Raw genomic sequence first — 17064 nt, forward strand, 5'->3', positions numbered from 1 at the left:
ATGCACCATGCAATCCTGTACAATCACATTCGAGAGTGGCAATGTACAAAAAAAGTTCACACAAATTTGTCACAAAGTACCGACAAGAGCTTGCAAGCTCCTACAAAATGCCCTCTAGAACAGGTTCCTGTCACACTAAACTAGGGACAGAGATTAGAGTTATCAGGTTTGACACTCAGCAGGAATGTGTCACAAAGGATTAAATCATTATTTCATGAAGTGTCAGCAAACGCAGCTTTCCTGCTGTTCTACCACTAAGTTATACATTAATTAGTGAAGCACAAAACAAACATGAAATATCTCTAAGCATCTGCCTGTGCATCAGGCCCAGCCAGAGCTATTAGCACAGGATTCATTTCCAAGAGGAGTCACCCAAAGCATTACCAGCTCTTCAAGAGATCTATTAAAATGCAAAGAGTAGAAGAGCTGAAGGAAAAAGCACAGAAGCTAATTGCAATGTTTGTCTTAGCATTTTTGATAGCTTTTTAATATAACTCTTTCCACACAACCACAGCACCTGATTTTCTAAACAAGGTCATATATGCACCACTGAATAAAAACATCTTTGCCTGATAGAGGTGTGGAGCAGTATCAAAGGATCCTACGACATGAACAGGTGAGTTGAGAGAAGACATTTTAGAAGAAAGAAGAAAATGGCCTAAAAGACTATGCAGTAAAGCAAGAACCAACTTGGTTAAAGTGCTCCCTAGCTGCTTGGGAGCTTTGGACCAAATCAGTTATGACCTCTCACTCTGTCAGTGGATGGAAGAAATTCAGTATGGTCTGATTGCAAGCTGTAGTAGAGAAAATCTAAGGAGACCAATGACATCCCACACATAAACCTCTACTTTTCCTCTAAATCATGACCTTAGAAAGGTGTCACTGAGGGGGAAGAAAAACCCAAACAAACGAAAAAACCACACACACACACACACAAAAACAACCAAGCCAACAATTCAAAAACCCCCACAAAACACCACAAAAAAAAAAACCCAACAAATGAACAAACCAAAAAAAAAACCCCAAAAACCAACAAAAAAAAACAACAAAAAAAAAAACTTATCTGCCAACTCCTTATGGATACCCCAGCAGGATTTCTAGCTTCAGCCATGTCTTGTATTTTTCCCTTGCTTTCTGTCCCAAATTGTTGCCTTCTACTGTTTGGCATTGCCTGCCCCTGCGAAATTACATCACCATGCAGACTGTGGCCAGGATGCATTCCTCAAACTAATTTGTTCCAGTTTTGCTTTGGGATCCCTTCAGTATAAAATAAGGTTACTTGCTAGAATGACCTAACTGGGTCAGGTTGTAATCTCTCGCTGAGCCTGAACTGTACTTGATCTTGAAGCCACGAGATCAGCACTCAATGACAGAGCAACTTTTTGCCTTCACTATTTAAATACTTGCTGAGGCTAAACATTCAAAACCAAACTTCCTTTGCATGGTTAAATCATCCTATCATAAAGAACAGCAACACCACAATGTTCCTCTCTTCCAGTACCACCCCACCTTTCACAGGTTGCTGAAGCACAGGAGATGAGGAAGGCTTCTGATAGTAACAAGGTCCCATTACATATCATTACATTTGGGGGCAGCTCAGAATGGAACATAGGTCTATGGAACACAGGTCCTGAGTCAGTTTTTTTACCAACAGTGATTTTCTTAGGGTGAAATGGATGCCACCCACCTCCTGTTCTACAAGCTGAAGCCACCCAGTACTGTGCAAACTTCTGCAAACAGCCCTAAACATGAGTGGGTGGAACTAGCTACCACTGCTGTTCCAAAGACCCAAATATTATGAACCTTAAAGTAATTAATCACCTCCACTCAGTGGTATGCAAATTGTACTTTCAACACCAGCATGCATGTATCAAAATGTATTAACAACCTTCTAATTAAATGCTTTAAATTAGATTAAAATCATACTGTCTGACAGGTGAAATATAACGCATTAACAAGATTTTTGTAAATTCCTTAGCATCAAGTGTTTATTGAAAGCTCAAATGTAAAATATGTTGGGGAGGAGAGAATCTATCCTCCTCAAACTGAATACTACAGCACATTTTGATTCCCTTACAACCAGAAAGTCACAAAAATGGTGCTTTCAAAGAAATGCAGAAAGTTTACCTAATGCAGAACTACATGATTCAAGGAACTGTCAGGTTGGCTGAAGCACGAAGGTGCAGATTAATCCACTCAGTCCAGGACAACTGCTATTTGCAATAAAAGTGAAAGCAACAGAATGGTAAAAATGAAGCAAACAGTGGAGTTCTCTTTACTAAAGAGAAAAGCAAAATCCACAGCAGCATCTGTCAATTGGAACATCAGCTGCTGCTGGAAGATTTATTTGGAATGTCTCATAAACTGTGTTCCAGTTGCATTAGCAAAAAAAGAAGCCAACTCTCATATTTTTGCTAGTCAGACAGTAAGATAGATTTGTGATAAAAGACATCATAAAGCTCCACTGGATATAAAATCCATAGTTAGATGGGGAACCTATGAAGTATGGCTGCAAGTTCCAAAAAAAATCTAATCCCCTGACCTCACATCACACTACTGTTGATCAGAACAAGATCTGGGCAAATAAACTGAGACATTCGCCTAAAAGTCATTCTTCACCCTTGCTCTCTCACCCTTGCTCCCATGCACACACCCTTCTCAATGAGGGACATTCTGTGAGTACAACATCCAAAGCTGCCTTCTGCTTTAGTTCCCATGCTAGGTCCTATGCTTTTCCAAGAACAAAAGCAGGGCAGATACCCTCCTTTGATCCCCCAGAACTTCATCTATTCTACTCTGCTAGTTTCATGCCCCAAAGATAGGCAAATTAAAGAAGGTCTAAATAATATAGTAATATAGTATGTTGTGCTGATGAATGGACTGTCAGTCTCAGAGAATTCTCTCTCCTTCAGGCAACAGCAGACAAAGCTACCAATAGGCAGAATTAATAGCTTTCTTTTAGGATATGGAACTGAACCCATCGCAGCTGTAAGATCCCTAGGGAAAACCTGGCTCAAGAGGTATGTCACCCTACACAATGCATTAAATTCTTAATCCTCTCTTTCATAGAAAATAAGCTCCAGCTCTTGCTCAAGTTAGTTTCATACACTTGCATCACCCAGGCATAGGAAGTGGACTCAAGGGCAGGTCATTTTTCTCAGAGAGAGTTAAGAGCTCTATACCAGAGCCTCTACCTGTGGCTGCCACCACAGGGTCTCATACAGACATGCGTGGAAATGCAGCTGTCATCTTAATCACTGTTCAGTGTCATGCTGAAGCAGCCCCTGTAACTGAAGACCCCTTGACTGGAGACAAGAGCTTATCTCTTGGACTTAACCACATTTCTTCCTGGTGCTTTCTTACTTAACCTATCTTGCAGAGTACAAACAGGTATGGTCTGACCAGGACAGAGAAGGGAACACAGGGAAGGGTTTCAGAGATGTGCTTGGGAAAACCACCTTTGCAGCAAGAGGACTGGGACATGTAGAGGGGCAACAGCATACATGTCAAGGCCCAAGAAAAGATACAAAACTTTCAGCTGTACAAGAGAGTTAAAGCCAGCAGGAACTTGCCGTTTGTTAAATAAAAATTGAGGAGGGCAATCCCAACTACCCAAAAAACTTGCACAGCTTGGAGGTTCCCCTTGGGAAGTCCAGGCAGGACTATTACATCCTGAAGCTCCTCCAGAATGGACTCTGCCTATGGTCTGCTCTAGGTCTCCAAGCATACATCTGTCTTACAGATTATCAAAGCTATAATAAAACATGCCCTCCAGCCTTCCTGTGCAATGTTGTATTTGTCTTCAATATAGCTTCACCTATAAAAATAGCCAGCTGCCTAGAAGAAAGCTGAACAACTGGTTTCTGACTAGAATTGCTCTGAATGTTTTAGCACTCACGCAAAGTCATGTGGAAGAAAAAAGGAAAAGTCAAAACCCCAAAACCTCATGTATCCTAGTTACGAGCCTCCACTGTAATTATAAAATTGCCCTTAAAACATAATTGCATAATGGGGCTTGGCAAGTATTCACCCAAATCTTTTACAAATATTTCCACAGACTGAAGAAACAGGCGGTGGGCAGTCTGACAAGCCTGCCATGAGAATTCATGCCCTTAAGACATGTTCCTAGCTATTACACTAAATACTTTGCATCATAACCTAATGTTTCAAACCAGTAGTTGAGCAAAAGTATCATCATCTTAAAACAAATTGAGAGAAAGATTTTCAGCCTATTTTCACTGCACACATACTTGGAGCAGCAATACCTTTGAATAAGGGGCAGAGGAGGCTACCAATCCTTTTTAACTAGTTACACAGCAAGAATCCCCAATTAGATTAAATTGGTTGACTTCTGGTAGCTATAACCAAATAGAAGCTACCAATGCCTTGCTAGGATTACTTTACCAGCCTAGCAACCTGCAACTTAACAAAACAAGACACAATACAAAACCCCCTCAACCTCAAAGGCAAATACAGAAACATGTGGCATGCAGGGAGAGGAGACCCAACAGAAGCCAGAAATGAAATCTGCAATACAGTAAGGCTGTTTTTAACAGCTGTGCATTATGCATTCAGCAGCACAGGGAATGCCAGCAGGGAGCCTTTATTAACACAGGCCTCAGAGTACAGTAAGCTCCTATCACGATTGGCCTCCCCAGAGAACAGGCACACACACATGATAGACTTAACCCTAGAGAGAACACTCCAATCCTGTTGCTATTTCATCAGCTCCACAAAACAACAAAAACCAGAGAATTTCCATGATGTTTCACAGACAAACAAATAACACTTCCAATAATGTCTGAAATCTAATCTACAATGGAAGGTTTCATCAGCAAGTTATGCCAGGTAGGAAAAGAGAGAAAAAATGCTGCACAAGCCCACACAACAGAGTCCCACTACCAACGATGTTCTGCTACACAGACCTTGGGTGCAGGGGAGAATCATAAAATGCTCCTCTTGTAGAAAATGCTAATAAAAGCAAGCTGTTGTCAGAACACCTGTGTTCTCAACAAAGCAATCTGCACCTCTACTGCACATATTTTAGGGGCCCGTCAATCCAAGAAACAGCTGGAAGCCTTGCTACAGATGCAGGAGCCCAGCAGGGTAACTCACTCCATTCCGGAAGATGGTATTGGCAGCAAAAATATTTTGCTGATGCCAGCTCTGCCTCCACTGTGAGACTTGCCTCTATCACAAAGACTTGCTAGCACACCCAGCTCAGCACTGGGCAGGCACCAGAAGAATGGAAATGCTCTCAGAATAGGCTCACCACATCTCCTGTATCAAGCGCTGATAGAAGCTCTCTAGAGGTCTTGTCAACAGCTCTAAGTTGCAGCTGGCTGCAGATCCTCAAAGTGTGGCCTGTCCTGGTGGGCAGCTCCTGCAGAACTGGGATGCAACAACTGAAGTAACAGAAAGATACAACTAGAGGCTTTAAAAAAAAAAAACCAAACCAAACAAACAAAAAAGTCCACTTTAGTCCCTGGCCTTCCTCTGAACTGTGGACAGAGGGCAATGAGAGGAAAAAGAATGACATGAAATATCCTGACCATTCCTCTTCTGACTCTGCAGAGAAGAAAATGTCCCGTGATAGGAAAGGGAAACAAAGTACCAACCTCAAGAGCCTGAAACTGCTTTAGATAACTGAATGTCAATGTGTACCTAGAGTGAAAGAAATACCTCTATATACTCTGCATTTATTCATACCTCCTTACTTTTTTGTCTTATCTTGTTAAGAAGTAAAATGAAAGAGTCAGTATCCCTAACAACATGCAATAACTGCAGCAATAGCACTAGAAATTTCAAGGGGTTATTTAATATGCAGTATTCTGGTTCCCAAGGGCATAATATATGGCTTTTTAAGCCTAGCACAACTGTGCATTACCAGTCCTTTTTCACTTAGATGTTGAACAGAAAGAGACAGGTAGTGTTTATTAAAGAAGTTTCCTGGAAGTACTTGTACTGCAGGATCAATACGCTCTAGGTCAGGTACCCCTAAAAGGTTTCAATATGAGTGCTATGCACCTCTCATCACAATAGCAGCAAATGCTTTAAAAATCAAAATATCATTGACTGTAATATCAGGAGAAATACTCCTTTATCACTCTTCAAGCACAAAAAAACCCCAAAACTGAGTCACGGGGAGAATAAGTAGTTAGCTCTTTTCATGGCTGGCAGACAGAGACTTGGTCTCTCAGTTACTCCCAGCCAGCCTGCTGCCCAGAACACAAGACTGTCTTTTCTCCACTATTCATGATTAATACAGCCTTCCCTTCCTTTGAGTCTCAGTTATACCTATGTCAGAGACAGGTAATTGTCAGGCACAGCTCAGTGTGACTACAGGAATTTACCTATCAAAGGCACCAAAAGACACCTGTTGTTTCAGTGTAGGTGTTAGCAAAGGGGATGACCAGGAACTGCCCACATCCAGAAAATACTTCCCACACCACCAGATACATAGGTCATTTGCAGTCCTATTCTAATGCTTGAGGCACAAGATTTTAGACAAAGGCATGACAAGAAGTACCTCTCCCTAATTTTATCCTAGAGTTTGGTTGCTAATAGCCAGAGCAAGACAAAAAGAGTTAATATAAATAGAAAGCAAAGATCTGACCTAGAGGGCAAGCCATGCAGAGTACAAACATCTGAGAATCTGCACACTGTCCTCACCTACTATTCATCCACCAATTACACACCAATGTAATTAAATCAGGAAAGCTACGTTTAATTTTCCTATCATCACCCGATGAGATAAGAGCAGTACGTATGAGAGAGATCAGGCACAGGGGAAAGACCTATTTATTAATAAGATAAATCCTTTTAGATTTAAAAGCCTCTCTGGCTAAGAAGGGTCTGATCCGCTAACAGAACTTCCGTGTTTAATGCAGACAAATCAGACACCCCATCTCCATTTCTGTCCCTGGCTTGGTCCTCGAGTCTCTTATTCAGAAACAAGTCTCATTGAAAATTGACAGGCATAAGTTAAAACAGAAATACAGCTTTTGTTTAAATGCTGGTTTTACTCTACAGATTTAAAACTGAAGAACACTGATCTCCCAGCCCTTATATTGACAAAGACAGCCACATTAATTTACGTTATCTCTAAACAGCCTAAGGTTCACTATTTTCATGAAAAGCAAGGCATTAGGGTGTGTTTGCAGAAATACAAGGCATATTTCAGCCATTCTTCCCTCTTTCTTATACTGCCTTCTCCCACACAGTCAGGAAGAAATGCTGTGGTCCCTGTCCCCTGCAAACACTATTAATGCTTAAACAGGAACACATAAAGCTTTCTCTGTCTGCTAGCTACACACCCAGAACTGCTGCTCTAGGTTTTCTCTCCACTCTTCCTTGCTTCATCCCATCCAGCCCCTGCTTTCTCAGCTGCGATTTAAAAATGTATCAGATCATAATAGCAGATGACTTCCACAGTATCAGGTTTTCAATAATAAAAATCCTACAGGCTTTAATGCAACCCAGCTTCACGTCTTTTTTTTTTTTTTTTGTAGCAGGAAGGGAAAAATATTTATAACAGCAACTATAAATATACATGCTGCTAACTTTTCAACTTGTTGTCCTTGTTCTCAAGCTAAATTTAGTCTGCTATATCCTGTCCAGCCCTTAGTGAAAAAGTGATACTAAATCGTGCAGATCCCACGGCAGGCAATTATATTTATCTAGATACCTTACAAGACAACCAGTTGGACAGGTAGATTCTCATTTAATGAGTGCAGATACGTTCATGGCTATAGAGGAAGTGGCTTATTATAATGATTACTCCCCAATACAGAAAATAATTATTATTGCAACAGGACAGCTCTCTGCTCCTGAATGAGAACAGTGATGTAGGTCATTCACAGTGTACATGCAGACCACACATTTGTTTTGTGCCAAATACACTTCAAACACCTCTGAGCTACAAAGAACCCTTCACTGGCCACACCTGCTGTTTATCCATGTTCTCATTTTACATGCAACAATGTTTGAGACATTGATTCAAACTTGGATGGTTGATTTCAAGGTCCAACCTCTATGTTAAAGAACAGCTCTTCACACCCTGAAGGCTCTCATTCCTGCGAGTGATTCCTTAGTCAAAACAAGGTAAATATTTATCAGGAACTGACTGCCTAGAGAATCAAAGTTGTTACTCATTCCACCGTTAATCTTGAGAAGCCTTAGTCATGCCAGAGCCCAGGTGATTTCTGCAGGAGCCAACACGTGTTTCACCCTGGTTTAAGGATCCCAGCCCGCAATTCAAAGTTTCACGTAGATGAGGACTCCCCCACCACAATCTGACTTAACTCCACTCGCAGCAAGTTTTGCGACCTAAGCAAGAAATGCAGTTCAGACGATGCTCCTATGCAAGCATCAATTGGTCTGATAACAAAAATAAGCGGTCCAGAAAAAAAATACTTGATAGCTGGGGAGAGAAACCAGTAAAGGGTCGGGCTCGCCTTGCCTCCAGCCAGGCTAGCTCAGCGTGCTTCTCGGGCACCGGCCAGCTCTGCGAGCCAGCCTCTGAGCTTATAAATACATCGCTGCTAAAGACTAAGTGGGTAGGACAGGGAAAAAAAAAAACCCACAGTTTCTTGGGGCTGAGACCCGCCCTGGGTTAGGGGTTCTCCAGCCCGGCGCGCCTGTGGCACAGGGAACGGGTCCATCTCTGCGGCGCCGCCGGGAGTCCCTGCCCGTGGTCCCCTGCCGGCACCTCCGCTGCCCGCGCCCCGCCCGGTCCTTGCCCTACCCAGCATGGAGAAGATGAAGTCCTTCGCCGTGTGGATCTCCAGGGCTCGCTGGTCGTCGTACTCCCTCTGGTCGTGTTTGGTGAATTCCTGGATGAGTTTATTCAATTCCTCCACCCTGGCTCCCGATCGGAAATCCAGCTCCGGGAAGGGAGGCTTGCTGGTGGTGCCGGCAGCCCCTGCCTTGCTGGCGAGCGGCGCCGCCATCTTAATGCAAAAAAAAAAAAAAAAAAAAAAAAAGGAAAGAAAGGGAGAGAGGAAAAAAAAAAACCAAACCAAACAAACCCAAGGAGGGGTCTGCGGCTTGCAAGGTAGCAATGGCAGAGTGCAAGGGCGCCGCAGCCCAGCGGCCACCCGGGGCGAGGGAGCTGCCTGCGCGGCGCCGAGTGGGGCCCGAGAGGCGCGGAGCGGCGCTGGGCGCCGCGATCAACAAGCGGCCGCGCTGGCTGCGCCCCCGCCTGCCGCCACGCTGGGGGCCGGGCCGGAGCGGCGCGGAGCGGGGCCGCCTGCAGCTGCGGCCGGGGGCGCAGGGGAGGCTCGCTGCTCTGACGGCGTCACGGCGGGCGGGCGCTGAGGCTGGAGCCAGACCTCTGGCTCGGCATAAAATTCACCCTTTTCTTTTCCTTTTCTTTTTTTTTGTTTCTTTTTTTCTTTTCTTTTTTTTTTTTTTAATTTATTTTTAAACTTCACCAAAAGCCGTGTCCTGAAAGTGGATTAATAACCGGCTGGGAATTCTGCCCCTCCCACATGTTCCCCGGGCATTCTGTGTTTATTCCTTATTTACCCTCAAAGGCAACCTGAGATTTCTACATATATATGTACACACACAAGTAATTTTATCTTATGTCTTAGAAGCAATGACCAAGATAAAGTATCCTCACTGCTGCACATGAGAGCAACCCTGCCTAGGAGCTCCTGAGACCTACATAGCCAAAGGGTAGGAGGGGAGGTGGGATCTCAGAAGACTTGCCTGAGGCTAAGCAGCCTGTGGCAAGGAGCCCAGACCTCTTATCTCGATCCATTCCCCCATCGTCAAGACTACATGCTTTTCTTCTGTATGTATTTTTAATGCCTTCCAACTTTTCAGTCTGGAGTGGTTTTCTCCCCTTAGCCTGATTTTCTGTGCCTTGTCCCATCACTGAACACATATAACACAATCCGTTATATACCTAGGTGCATTCACCAGAAGATCTGAATGTCTTCCTCCCAAGGGAGTGTACAGGTACATTGTGTTAGCCTTCTACAGTACATTTCAGATGCTATGGCACTAATACAAACTGTTGGGTTATGAATTATCCTCACAAGATTCTTGGAGGAAACAAAGCTTTCAGCTCAGTCCCACAGTACAGTTAAATGTGTCTACCAAAATTAGGCATGAGGCATTTGGAGAAAAAATAGGAAGGTGAAACAACTAAGCTCAGCGTGAAGAGCTTACAGGCTGGCTTCCCCAATACATAGTAAACACAGATGCTAGTGTTTAGGCCTGAGCTCAGGGATGTGGCTTGGCTCCTCTGGACGACTAATCTTGATGAGAAGCGGGAGTTCAGCACCTTCCGCAGTAGGACCTTATCTGAATTTGGACCCTGTAACAGAAACCACAGGCTGTTCAACAGAGAACAGCTGATGCCTCTGGCTTTGTCCTCTACTTACACAGCTTTTGAGAGCACTGATATGCTCATTATCTAAGAAATGATGTCCCGAAGGTAAAGGTAGGAGTGCTGGTGTGTGCATGCACATGCCCTCTGCTGGGTACACAGGCCCGATTGTGTTCAGACACTGCCCACAGCTGACTGACATGAGTGGACTTCATTCACCGTCTAAGCCTCGGTGATCAGCTGCATTGTCACATAAACCTCTGACTGGTACTACGCTTGACTTTGACTAAGCACCTTTCCTTCATCTACCTTCCCAGCAAAGCTGGCAAATAAAAACAATTAACTGATAACTTTGACATAATGCAGGATCTGACTTGCAGAAGAGCAATTAGCAATGTGCAGTGTTGGTGGCCTGCCCTGCAGAATTATGTCTGCTAACTGTCTCACCCCATGCCCTCCCATGCTAGTCTGCTGCAGTTGCTGCCTGTTTGAGCTCTCAGGACCTCTTGCCTCTGTCAAGGTTTGGGAGCCTTCTCATTTCTCTGCAGTGTGTTTTTGTCTGGGGTGACAATCTCATACAGGCGGACAGCTCCCTCTTGTGCTAACACCTCTCTCGCAGAAGTTACAGTAGCTCCTGAACCCCAAACATCCTCAAGATCTTCTGTTTTGTCCTGTCAATCTCTGAACAACGGTAAGTCCTCTCTGTGCCTGCCATAACCATTTCTAGTTGCGTGGGTATCTGTTTCACTTCCACATGATGCCAACTGCTAGCAGCTATGATGTATGCACAACTGGCACCACTTGGGGAAGTAGCTGGACCTTTTCATACCAGCTACACTTAAAATCCTCAGCCCTCTCACCTGATATTTTTCAAGCTGATGTTCACACACATAATGGACTGGGTAAGTTGCTTTCCTAACTATATCTTATTTGGTGCATCATATTTCAATACTGGGACTTCCAATGGTTTCTTCATGAGCAATTAGTCTCAGATTCTGTCTTTAGGTGGGTCTACAAAAGGTCACACTGATTCTCTACCTACATCAATCACAGACTTACTTTATTGTTCTTCTGCCTTTTCATTTAAAATGTTTAAATCCCATCCAGTAACAGCTTCATAGCTAGCTTTGCCTGAAGTCACTAAACACCTATTGGAAACATACAGAGCTTCAGAAACAGCTAATGCCAGAAGAAATGAAGATTTCAATTTGATTGTCTTTTTTAATGGCAATTCTGCCTGAAGTTATAGTCACCTTCATATTTACAGAAAGTTTCTGTTAGATCAGGGTGTTAACTGCTCCAAGCTTCTTGCTCATCTGGAGTTTGGTTTATTCCTGACACCACACATTATTGAGAAATTGCTCAGAACCAGAGAATGTGCTTCATTTAGTTTCTGAATTCAGACCAACACTGTTCACCAAGAGCAACATCAAGCAAACAGTTTTGATTTTCTTCAAGAGTCTTGGACATGTACTGCACCTCTGCCTCACACCAGTGCTAAGAGAAATTCTCCTTCATGAAAAGCAGCTGTACTTGCAAAAAAAAATGAGCCTTTTTAACACCTTCTCTGGAAATCTTTGAATGGGCTTGGGACCCTCAGTGGCAAGTGGGATCTGCTGCTGTGTCATATGCTTGAAATTGCCTCCACTTGCCCTTGAAGTTGCAGCAGCTTGCAATTTTACCTCATCACATCAGTGCAATTTAAGATCACTGAATAAATACAGAGTTAATTCAAGTCTTATGTCAATCAAGCACTAGGGATTACTCGAGCAAATAAATGAGAATGAGATTGAAAGTGCGGTTGGCCAGGAGTTTTGCTACCAAATCTTTTTTCTTTCTGAAGTGTAACTCTGTGGAAGCGTTGCAGCATCCTCAAAGCCTCTCCTGTAAACATTATCTGGGGACTAGGAGGAGTCTGTGGCCTCTGCCATACTGGGCCCAGGACTTACCAATTGGAACATTCACCTTTTTTGGGACAGGTTTTGAGCACCTTGACTCCTAAACTGTTTCTCACCTGCACTAGAATATGTGCCCTCCCTCTCACATGCCCTCTTCCTTTCTCCCATGTGTTTTCTCTTTCCTTCAAAGCATCTTCCTCTCTTTCTCCTGCAGAACAGATATCCTCTTTTCTGCCCAGCACCACTTACAGCATTTAGAAATAGAACAGGTCACAGAGAAATGAAGTGAAAGAGAAGAAATAACTGTTCTCACTTCTGTAGCATGACCTAAGACCTCAGAATGCTTTTCACACTTGAATAGGCTGTCTCAAAAAAATATGGATAGCGAGTATTAACACCACCATCCTAGGACTGGCAAAACAGTTCTACAGTATTTATGAGAAGCAATTGGCCCAGGATACCAAGGGAGGAAGACCAGGCAATCCAAGGCCTGACGCTCAGTGCATCTCATTTAGATGCTGCAGACTGGTAGGGGGAATTAATTAAAAATTGGAACAAGATTCAGAAATAAGATAGAGCCTCAGATACATCATTTTAGGATATTTCACTGCAGCTGATAATTAGAGTATGATGCAAAGTGAGCTAGTTTCATCCCTCATTTCATAGAAATTGTACCCAGATTTTCTGAGGCTAAAAGTAGACTCAATAAACATCTTCCTTTTCTGTACTTGGCAGTGAAGCAGCTGTAGCTCAAAGCTTTGTGTGGCAAGGGGCTTCACCATGCACAAAATTACTGTCTGGAACGGCTCAATTTTTCCAATCTGGTGGCTGCAAATTCTGCTTCGTATTATTGCAGTACCTTCAAAGCTATTCAAGGGTCCTTCATGCCTTGTATTGTAGAAGCCTGGTCCTGGCCTATAGAACAGGCTGTCTGGGCAGATTAGTAATGCAGAGCAGGGAAGTGAGCCACACAAACGAGGGGATTCTAAGCAGCAGACCAAGGATCCTGATGTGCTGTCCTTCTCCCTCTCCTGCACTGGCTCTGCATCCAGCTCTGCTCTTCCCACTGATACCTGAATCCCTGCCAAGATTTTCCTCTTTTCCCTTTTCTTCTTCCTGTACACTTTCTCTGTGTGGTCTTCATTCACATATCTTCCCAGGAGGAAGGAGCACAGAGTAGCAACAAGCCTAGTTTCATGTTTACCAGGACCTCACTTTCATTAAGCTGCCCCAGTGATATCCTTATGTACTTCAGCTCCTTCACTACACTTCAGGTCTTTCCTTCCACTAGCAGACCCTAGTCTGGCTCTGAAGTGAAGTTTTTTGGGACTCTTGGAAACAACTGGAATGTAACAGCATTCCATGATGTTCCCAAAGCACTCCTTATGTTTCTCTGCATCAGGACTTCTCATTCTGGCACCAGAATCTTTGTAGCTATTTCACGCACCCCAAAAATGTCTACAAAACAGCAGCTACAGCTAGGTGTCTTTGGACTCCACGAGGCTGGGATCAAAACAGTCCATGTTTAGTGCAGACTCAGAGCAAAAAGAGTCTTTCAGATGAAGTTTGGACCCATGATCTCCACTGGCTCTCTGTGTTGAAGAAACTGTAATGAACATAAAAGTCACACATCCCTACCAGACCATTTCCAGGCTCTGGAGATCTGTACCTAGGGCTCCCCCTTGCCTTCCCCCATTTATAGAGAAAAGCCAGTCTCATTCTTGTCCATGGACCCCATTAATTTCACCACCTGGAGCTGTCTCCACATGAGGATATGAGTGGTACCAGCCACAAAATCTGCCAGCCAAACCAGCATGGATTATACTCAACTCTATGCCTCTCTAAACACCTAGTGTGTCCCAAATGTCTTCCAGAGACCATGAGGAGCTCTGCCTGCCCTGCCCTACAATTTACACCTGCAAGGGGTTATGACAGATCAATAGTACCCAGCGCACACCACAATCTTCAGACAGTTTAAAAAAGGGGTTTGTTGCCTCCTTGACAGACTGGAACTTTTTCTCTAGATTAAAAAACCTGCCTCCCCCTGTGAAGAGTTGTGATCTCCTACATCCTGTCAGCAGACACAGCATCGAGCTGAGCCATCCACATGGCAGTGGAGCTGTGCTCATTAAAATCTTTTGAAACAATGGCATTTCATCTGTTGTAGCCAGCCTCAAAGTACCTACACTCGGGATGTTTATAACATTTTCTAAAAGAATAGCAGATGCTTAGTGCATATCCCAAGCTAGAAATATATCTAGCTTGTATATCCACCAGGGCTTTTGAAGTAAGGTTCTAAGAAGCAGACTCCTGATTCTCAGCCAGTTTCAGGCACTAACTAGTGAAAGACCCCAGCCAGATCATTTACTATTCTTGCTTCTGTGCCTTTTTGCCTTTTGGGTTTTTTGTGTGTGTGTGTGAAAATATACTGGTCATCTGTTTATCTCATTGTTGTTAAGTGTAATTAGATTGCATACAGACACCTTTGAAGTTGGTCTGATAAACTTCATAGTCTGTAAATATGTTGGCCTGGGACTTCTGTAAGCAATGTTTGGAAGTATTTCTGCTGCTCATTTCCTGGGCTTATACGAATTTTCTGTCATTAGTTTTATTTTTAAATTGGAATTATCTCAAGTAGTAAAATTTGGATTCAGATCTGAGCAGTGCTGAGCATTGCAGTGCTGCACTGGAGATAATAGGCTGGTACAGAGATATGGCCAGAACATTAAATACCTGATCAATGTGCAAATTCCCCCCACAGGGAAAGGATAAAGCTTTGGTGTTTGGGTTTGTTTCCATATATAATAAACAAATCCTGGTGGGGCAGAATGGAGAATACAAACAGCAAAACATGCTCCCTTACACATTTACATGCATTATGTATTGACTACACTCATTGCTGTTGTTCATTTGTAGCTAATTACTTGTATTACAGTAATATCAAAAGCCACAAATGAGAATCAGGGCCCAATTGTACTGGAAACCGGATATAAACATAATGAAGAACTGGCCATTAGCACTTCTGTTTATTTCACTGTATGCTCAGGCACCTCACTCAGCAACTCTCTTTCTACCCAGGAGCTTATAAAAGTTACCGGTGGGTCTGTGCTTGCAGTGATGTGTAGATCTAGGGTGAGAAGAACCAATTACACCATTTCTCCTATGCCGACCCTCTGCTCTCAAGGTGGCTACCAGAAGCAATTTAACCCCCACATTGTATTCTGCAGCTCTTGAGCAGATTTCAACACAGCACTTTCCACGAAAACTCAAAAATAGCAATGGTCCTTGTGATTTAGACATACCTGCTACTTCTTTGAAGCCCTGTAATGTACAGCGTCATTTGTTATTAAAAATACCACATTGAATTCACAGGTGATTCAGCTCTCCAGACCATTGGGCAGTTATTGTAGCTGTGAAAAATGGATAATTTTTCAAGTTTGAAAATAAGAAAGGCTCCATATCCCAGATTCTTTCCTATGCAGAACACACCACTTACAAGTTGTCATAAAGCTGTGGGGAAAAGGAGTTTTGCAAGAAATACCTACAATTCCATCTGGCATCATCCACACAAAGAGAAACGCAATCCCTTGGTCATATGTTGAAAGCCAGTAGTCCCTTTTCTCTGCCTTTTCCCTGCCTTTCCCCATATTATGCTTCCTGTTAGAATATCCTAATCTGTAACTGATGATCAAACCACTGACTTCTGCATCAATTTCCCTTTCATTAGCATGAAGATCTAAAAGCTTTCTGAGTGGCTTTTTATAAAAATGCATTAACATACAATGAAATCCAGGAGGCCTGAGCTCTGTGCTTTATTTAGCTGCCCTACCCCACTAAAAAATCTTTCTGCATCTGGCCACTGCAGACAGACTTTTGGAGTTGTTTTTAGCGTTGCTGGGAAGCAGCATGTGGCACAGCTCTGGCTGGTAGGTAGGTTCATGTCTAAGGAAGCGAAGACCTGCTATGGGTACACAGAAGGTAGCAACAATCTGCAATAAAGAAATATCCTGTAGTGCTTGTGACAGACTGCAAATGTGTCAGATGAGAAACATTTTAGTGGTCTTTAATATGGAGTAAGAGTTTGTGTCCTGAACACAGGACTTGTCTGTCTGCCAAGACAGACAATTGCAAGTGAAAAATAAGGAAGAAAAAAGAAAGGGGGATAGAGGATAAGAGGAAAGTTGTGGAAAATAAAGGGAATTGTGCTTTTCACAAAAGAAGTATATTAGTGAGCCATGATTAGGCCAGAACTGCATGAATGTGTTTTTCTAGCTTTGGTTCAACTTACAAATTTATTAACGAAAATAATTTATTTTCTGCCTTCATATTGAGCATGCTGGTTTCTGCTTGCTGGAATGGCTGTTAAGTGTTTTCTGCTGGCAGCTGGCATATAGATACCTGAAATAGAAATGGGTCCCTTGGAAATTAAAAACATCCTTTAGTCTGAGATTATCAAACACCTTTAGTCATGTGAACTTGCAATGCATGAGTATGCAGTGTTGGGATACCTGCCACAGAAGGACCTTTGTAATATTTTTCTAATCTAATTTTTCTCAAAAAAAGCCACAATATCCTTTGGTGCTACAATCCCTCTGTGGCTCCTGTTCTGAAAGCTTGGCATGTTGTCACCTGAGAAGAAAGTCACATAAAGTCACTGTGTTTGCTCTTCCCTCCTCAGCTCTTTTGCAGACACAAGCTAATCCTAAGGCTTTTGCTGTCATCTTTCCTCCATCCTCCCTGCTGTGAATTTGCAGGAGGTGAATGAGGATAGATGCCTAGACATTTGCTATGACTTCTCTTGTTCTCAGCTTTGCAAACACTTGGCAT

At 43.1% G+C, this 17064-nt stretch overlaps 1 protein-coding gene across 1 annotated transcript in view; it reads right to left on the bottom strand.

Annotated features, from left to right (window-relative positions):
- MB21D2 (Mab-21 domain containing 2) overlaps window positions 1-8967 on the bottom strand; it is a 59994-nt gene extending 51027 nt beyond the window's left edge. The window contains exon 1 of the mRNA XM_034064381.1: window positions 8747-8967. Coding sequence (XP_033920272.1) covers window positions 8747-8951 — 205 coding nt within the window. The 5' untranslated portion in view covers window positions 8952-8967. The remainder of the gene's footprint in view (window positions 1-8746) is intronic.
- Between the last annotated feature and the right edge of the window lie 8097 nt (window positions 8968-17064).

The sequence above is a fragment of the Melopsittacus undulatus genome, chromosome 6 (assembly GCF_012275295.1).
Source record: "Melopsittacus undulatus isolate bMelUnd1 chromosome 6, bMelUnd1.mat.Z, whole genome shotgun sequence".
Taxonomy (NCBI): Eukaryota; Metazoa; Chordata; class Aves; order Psittaciformes; family Psittaculidae; genus Melopsittacus; species Melopsittacus undulatus.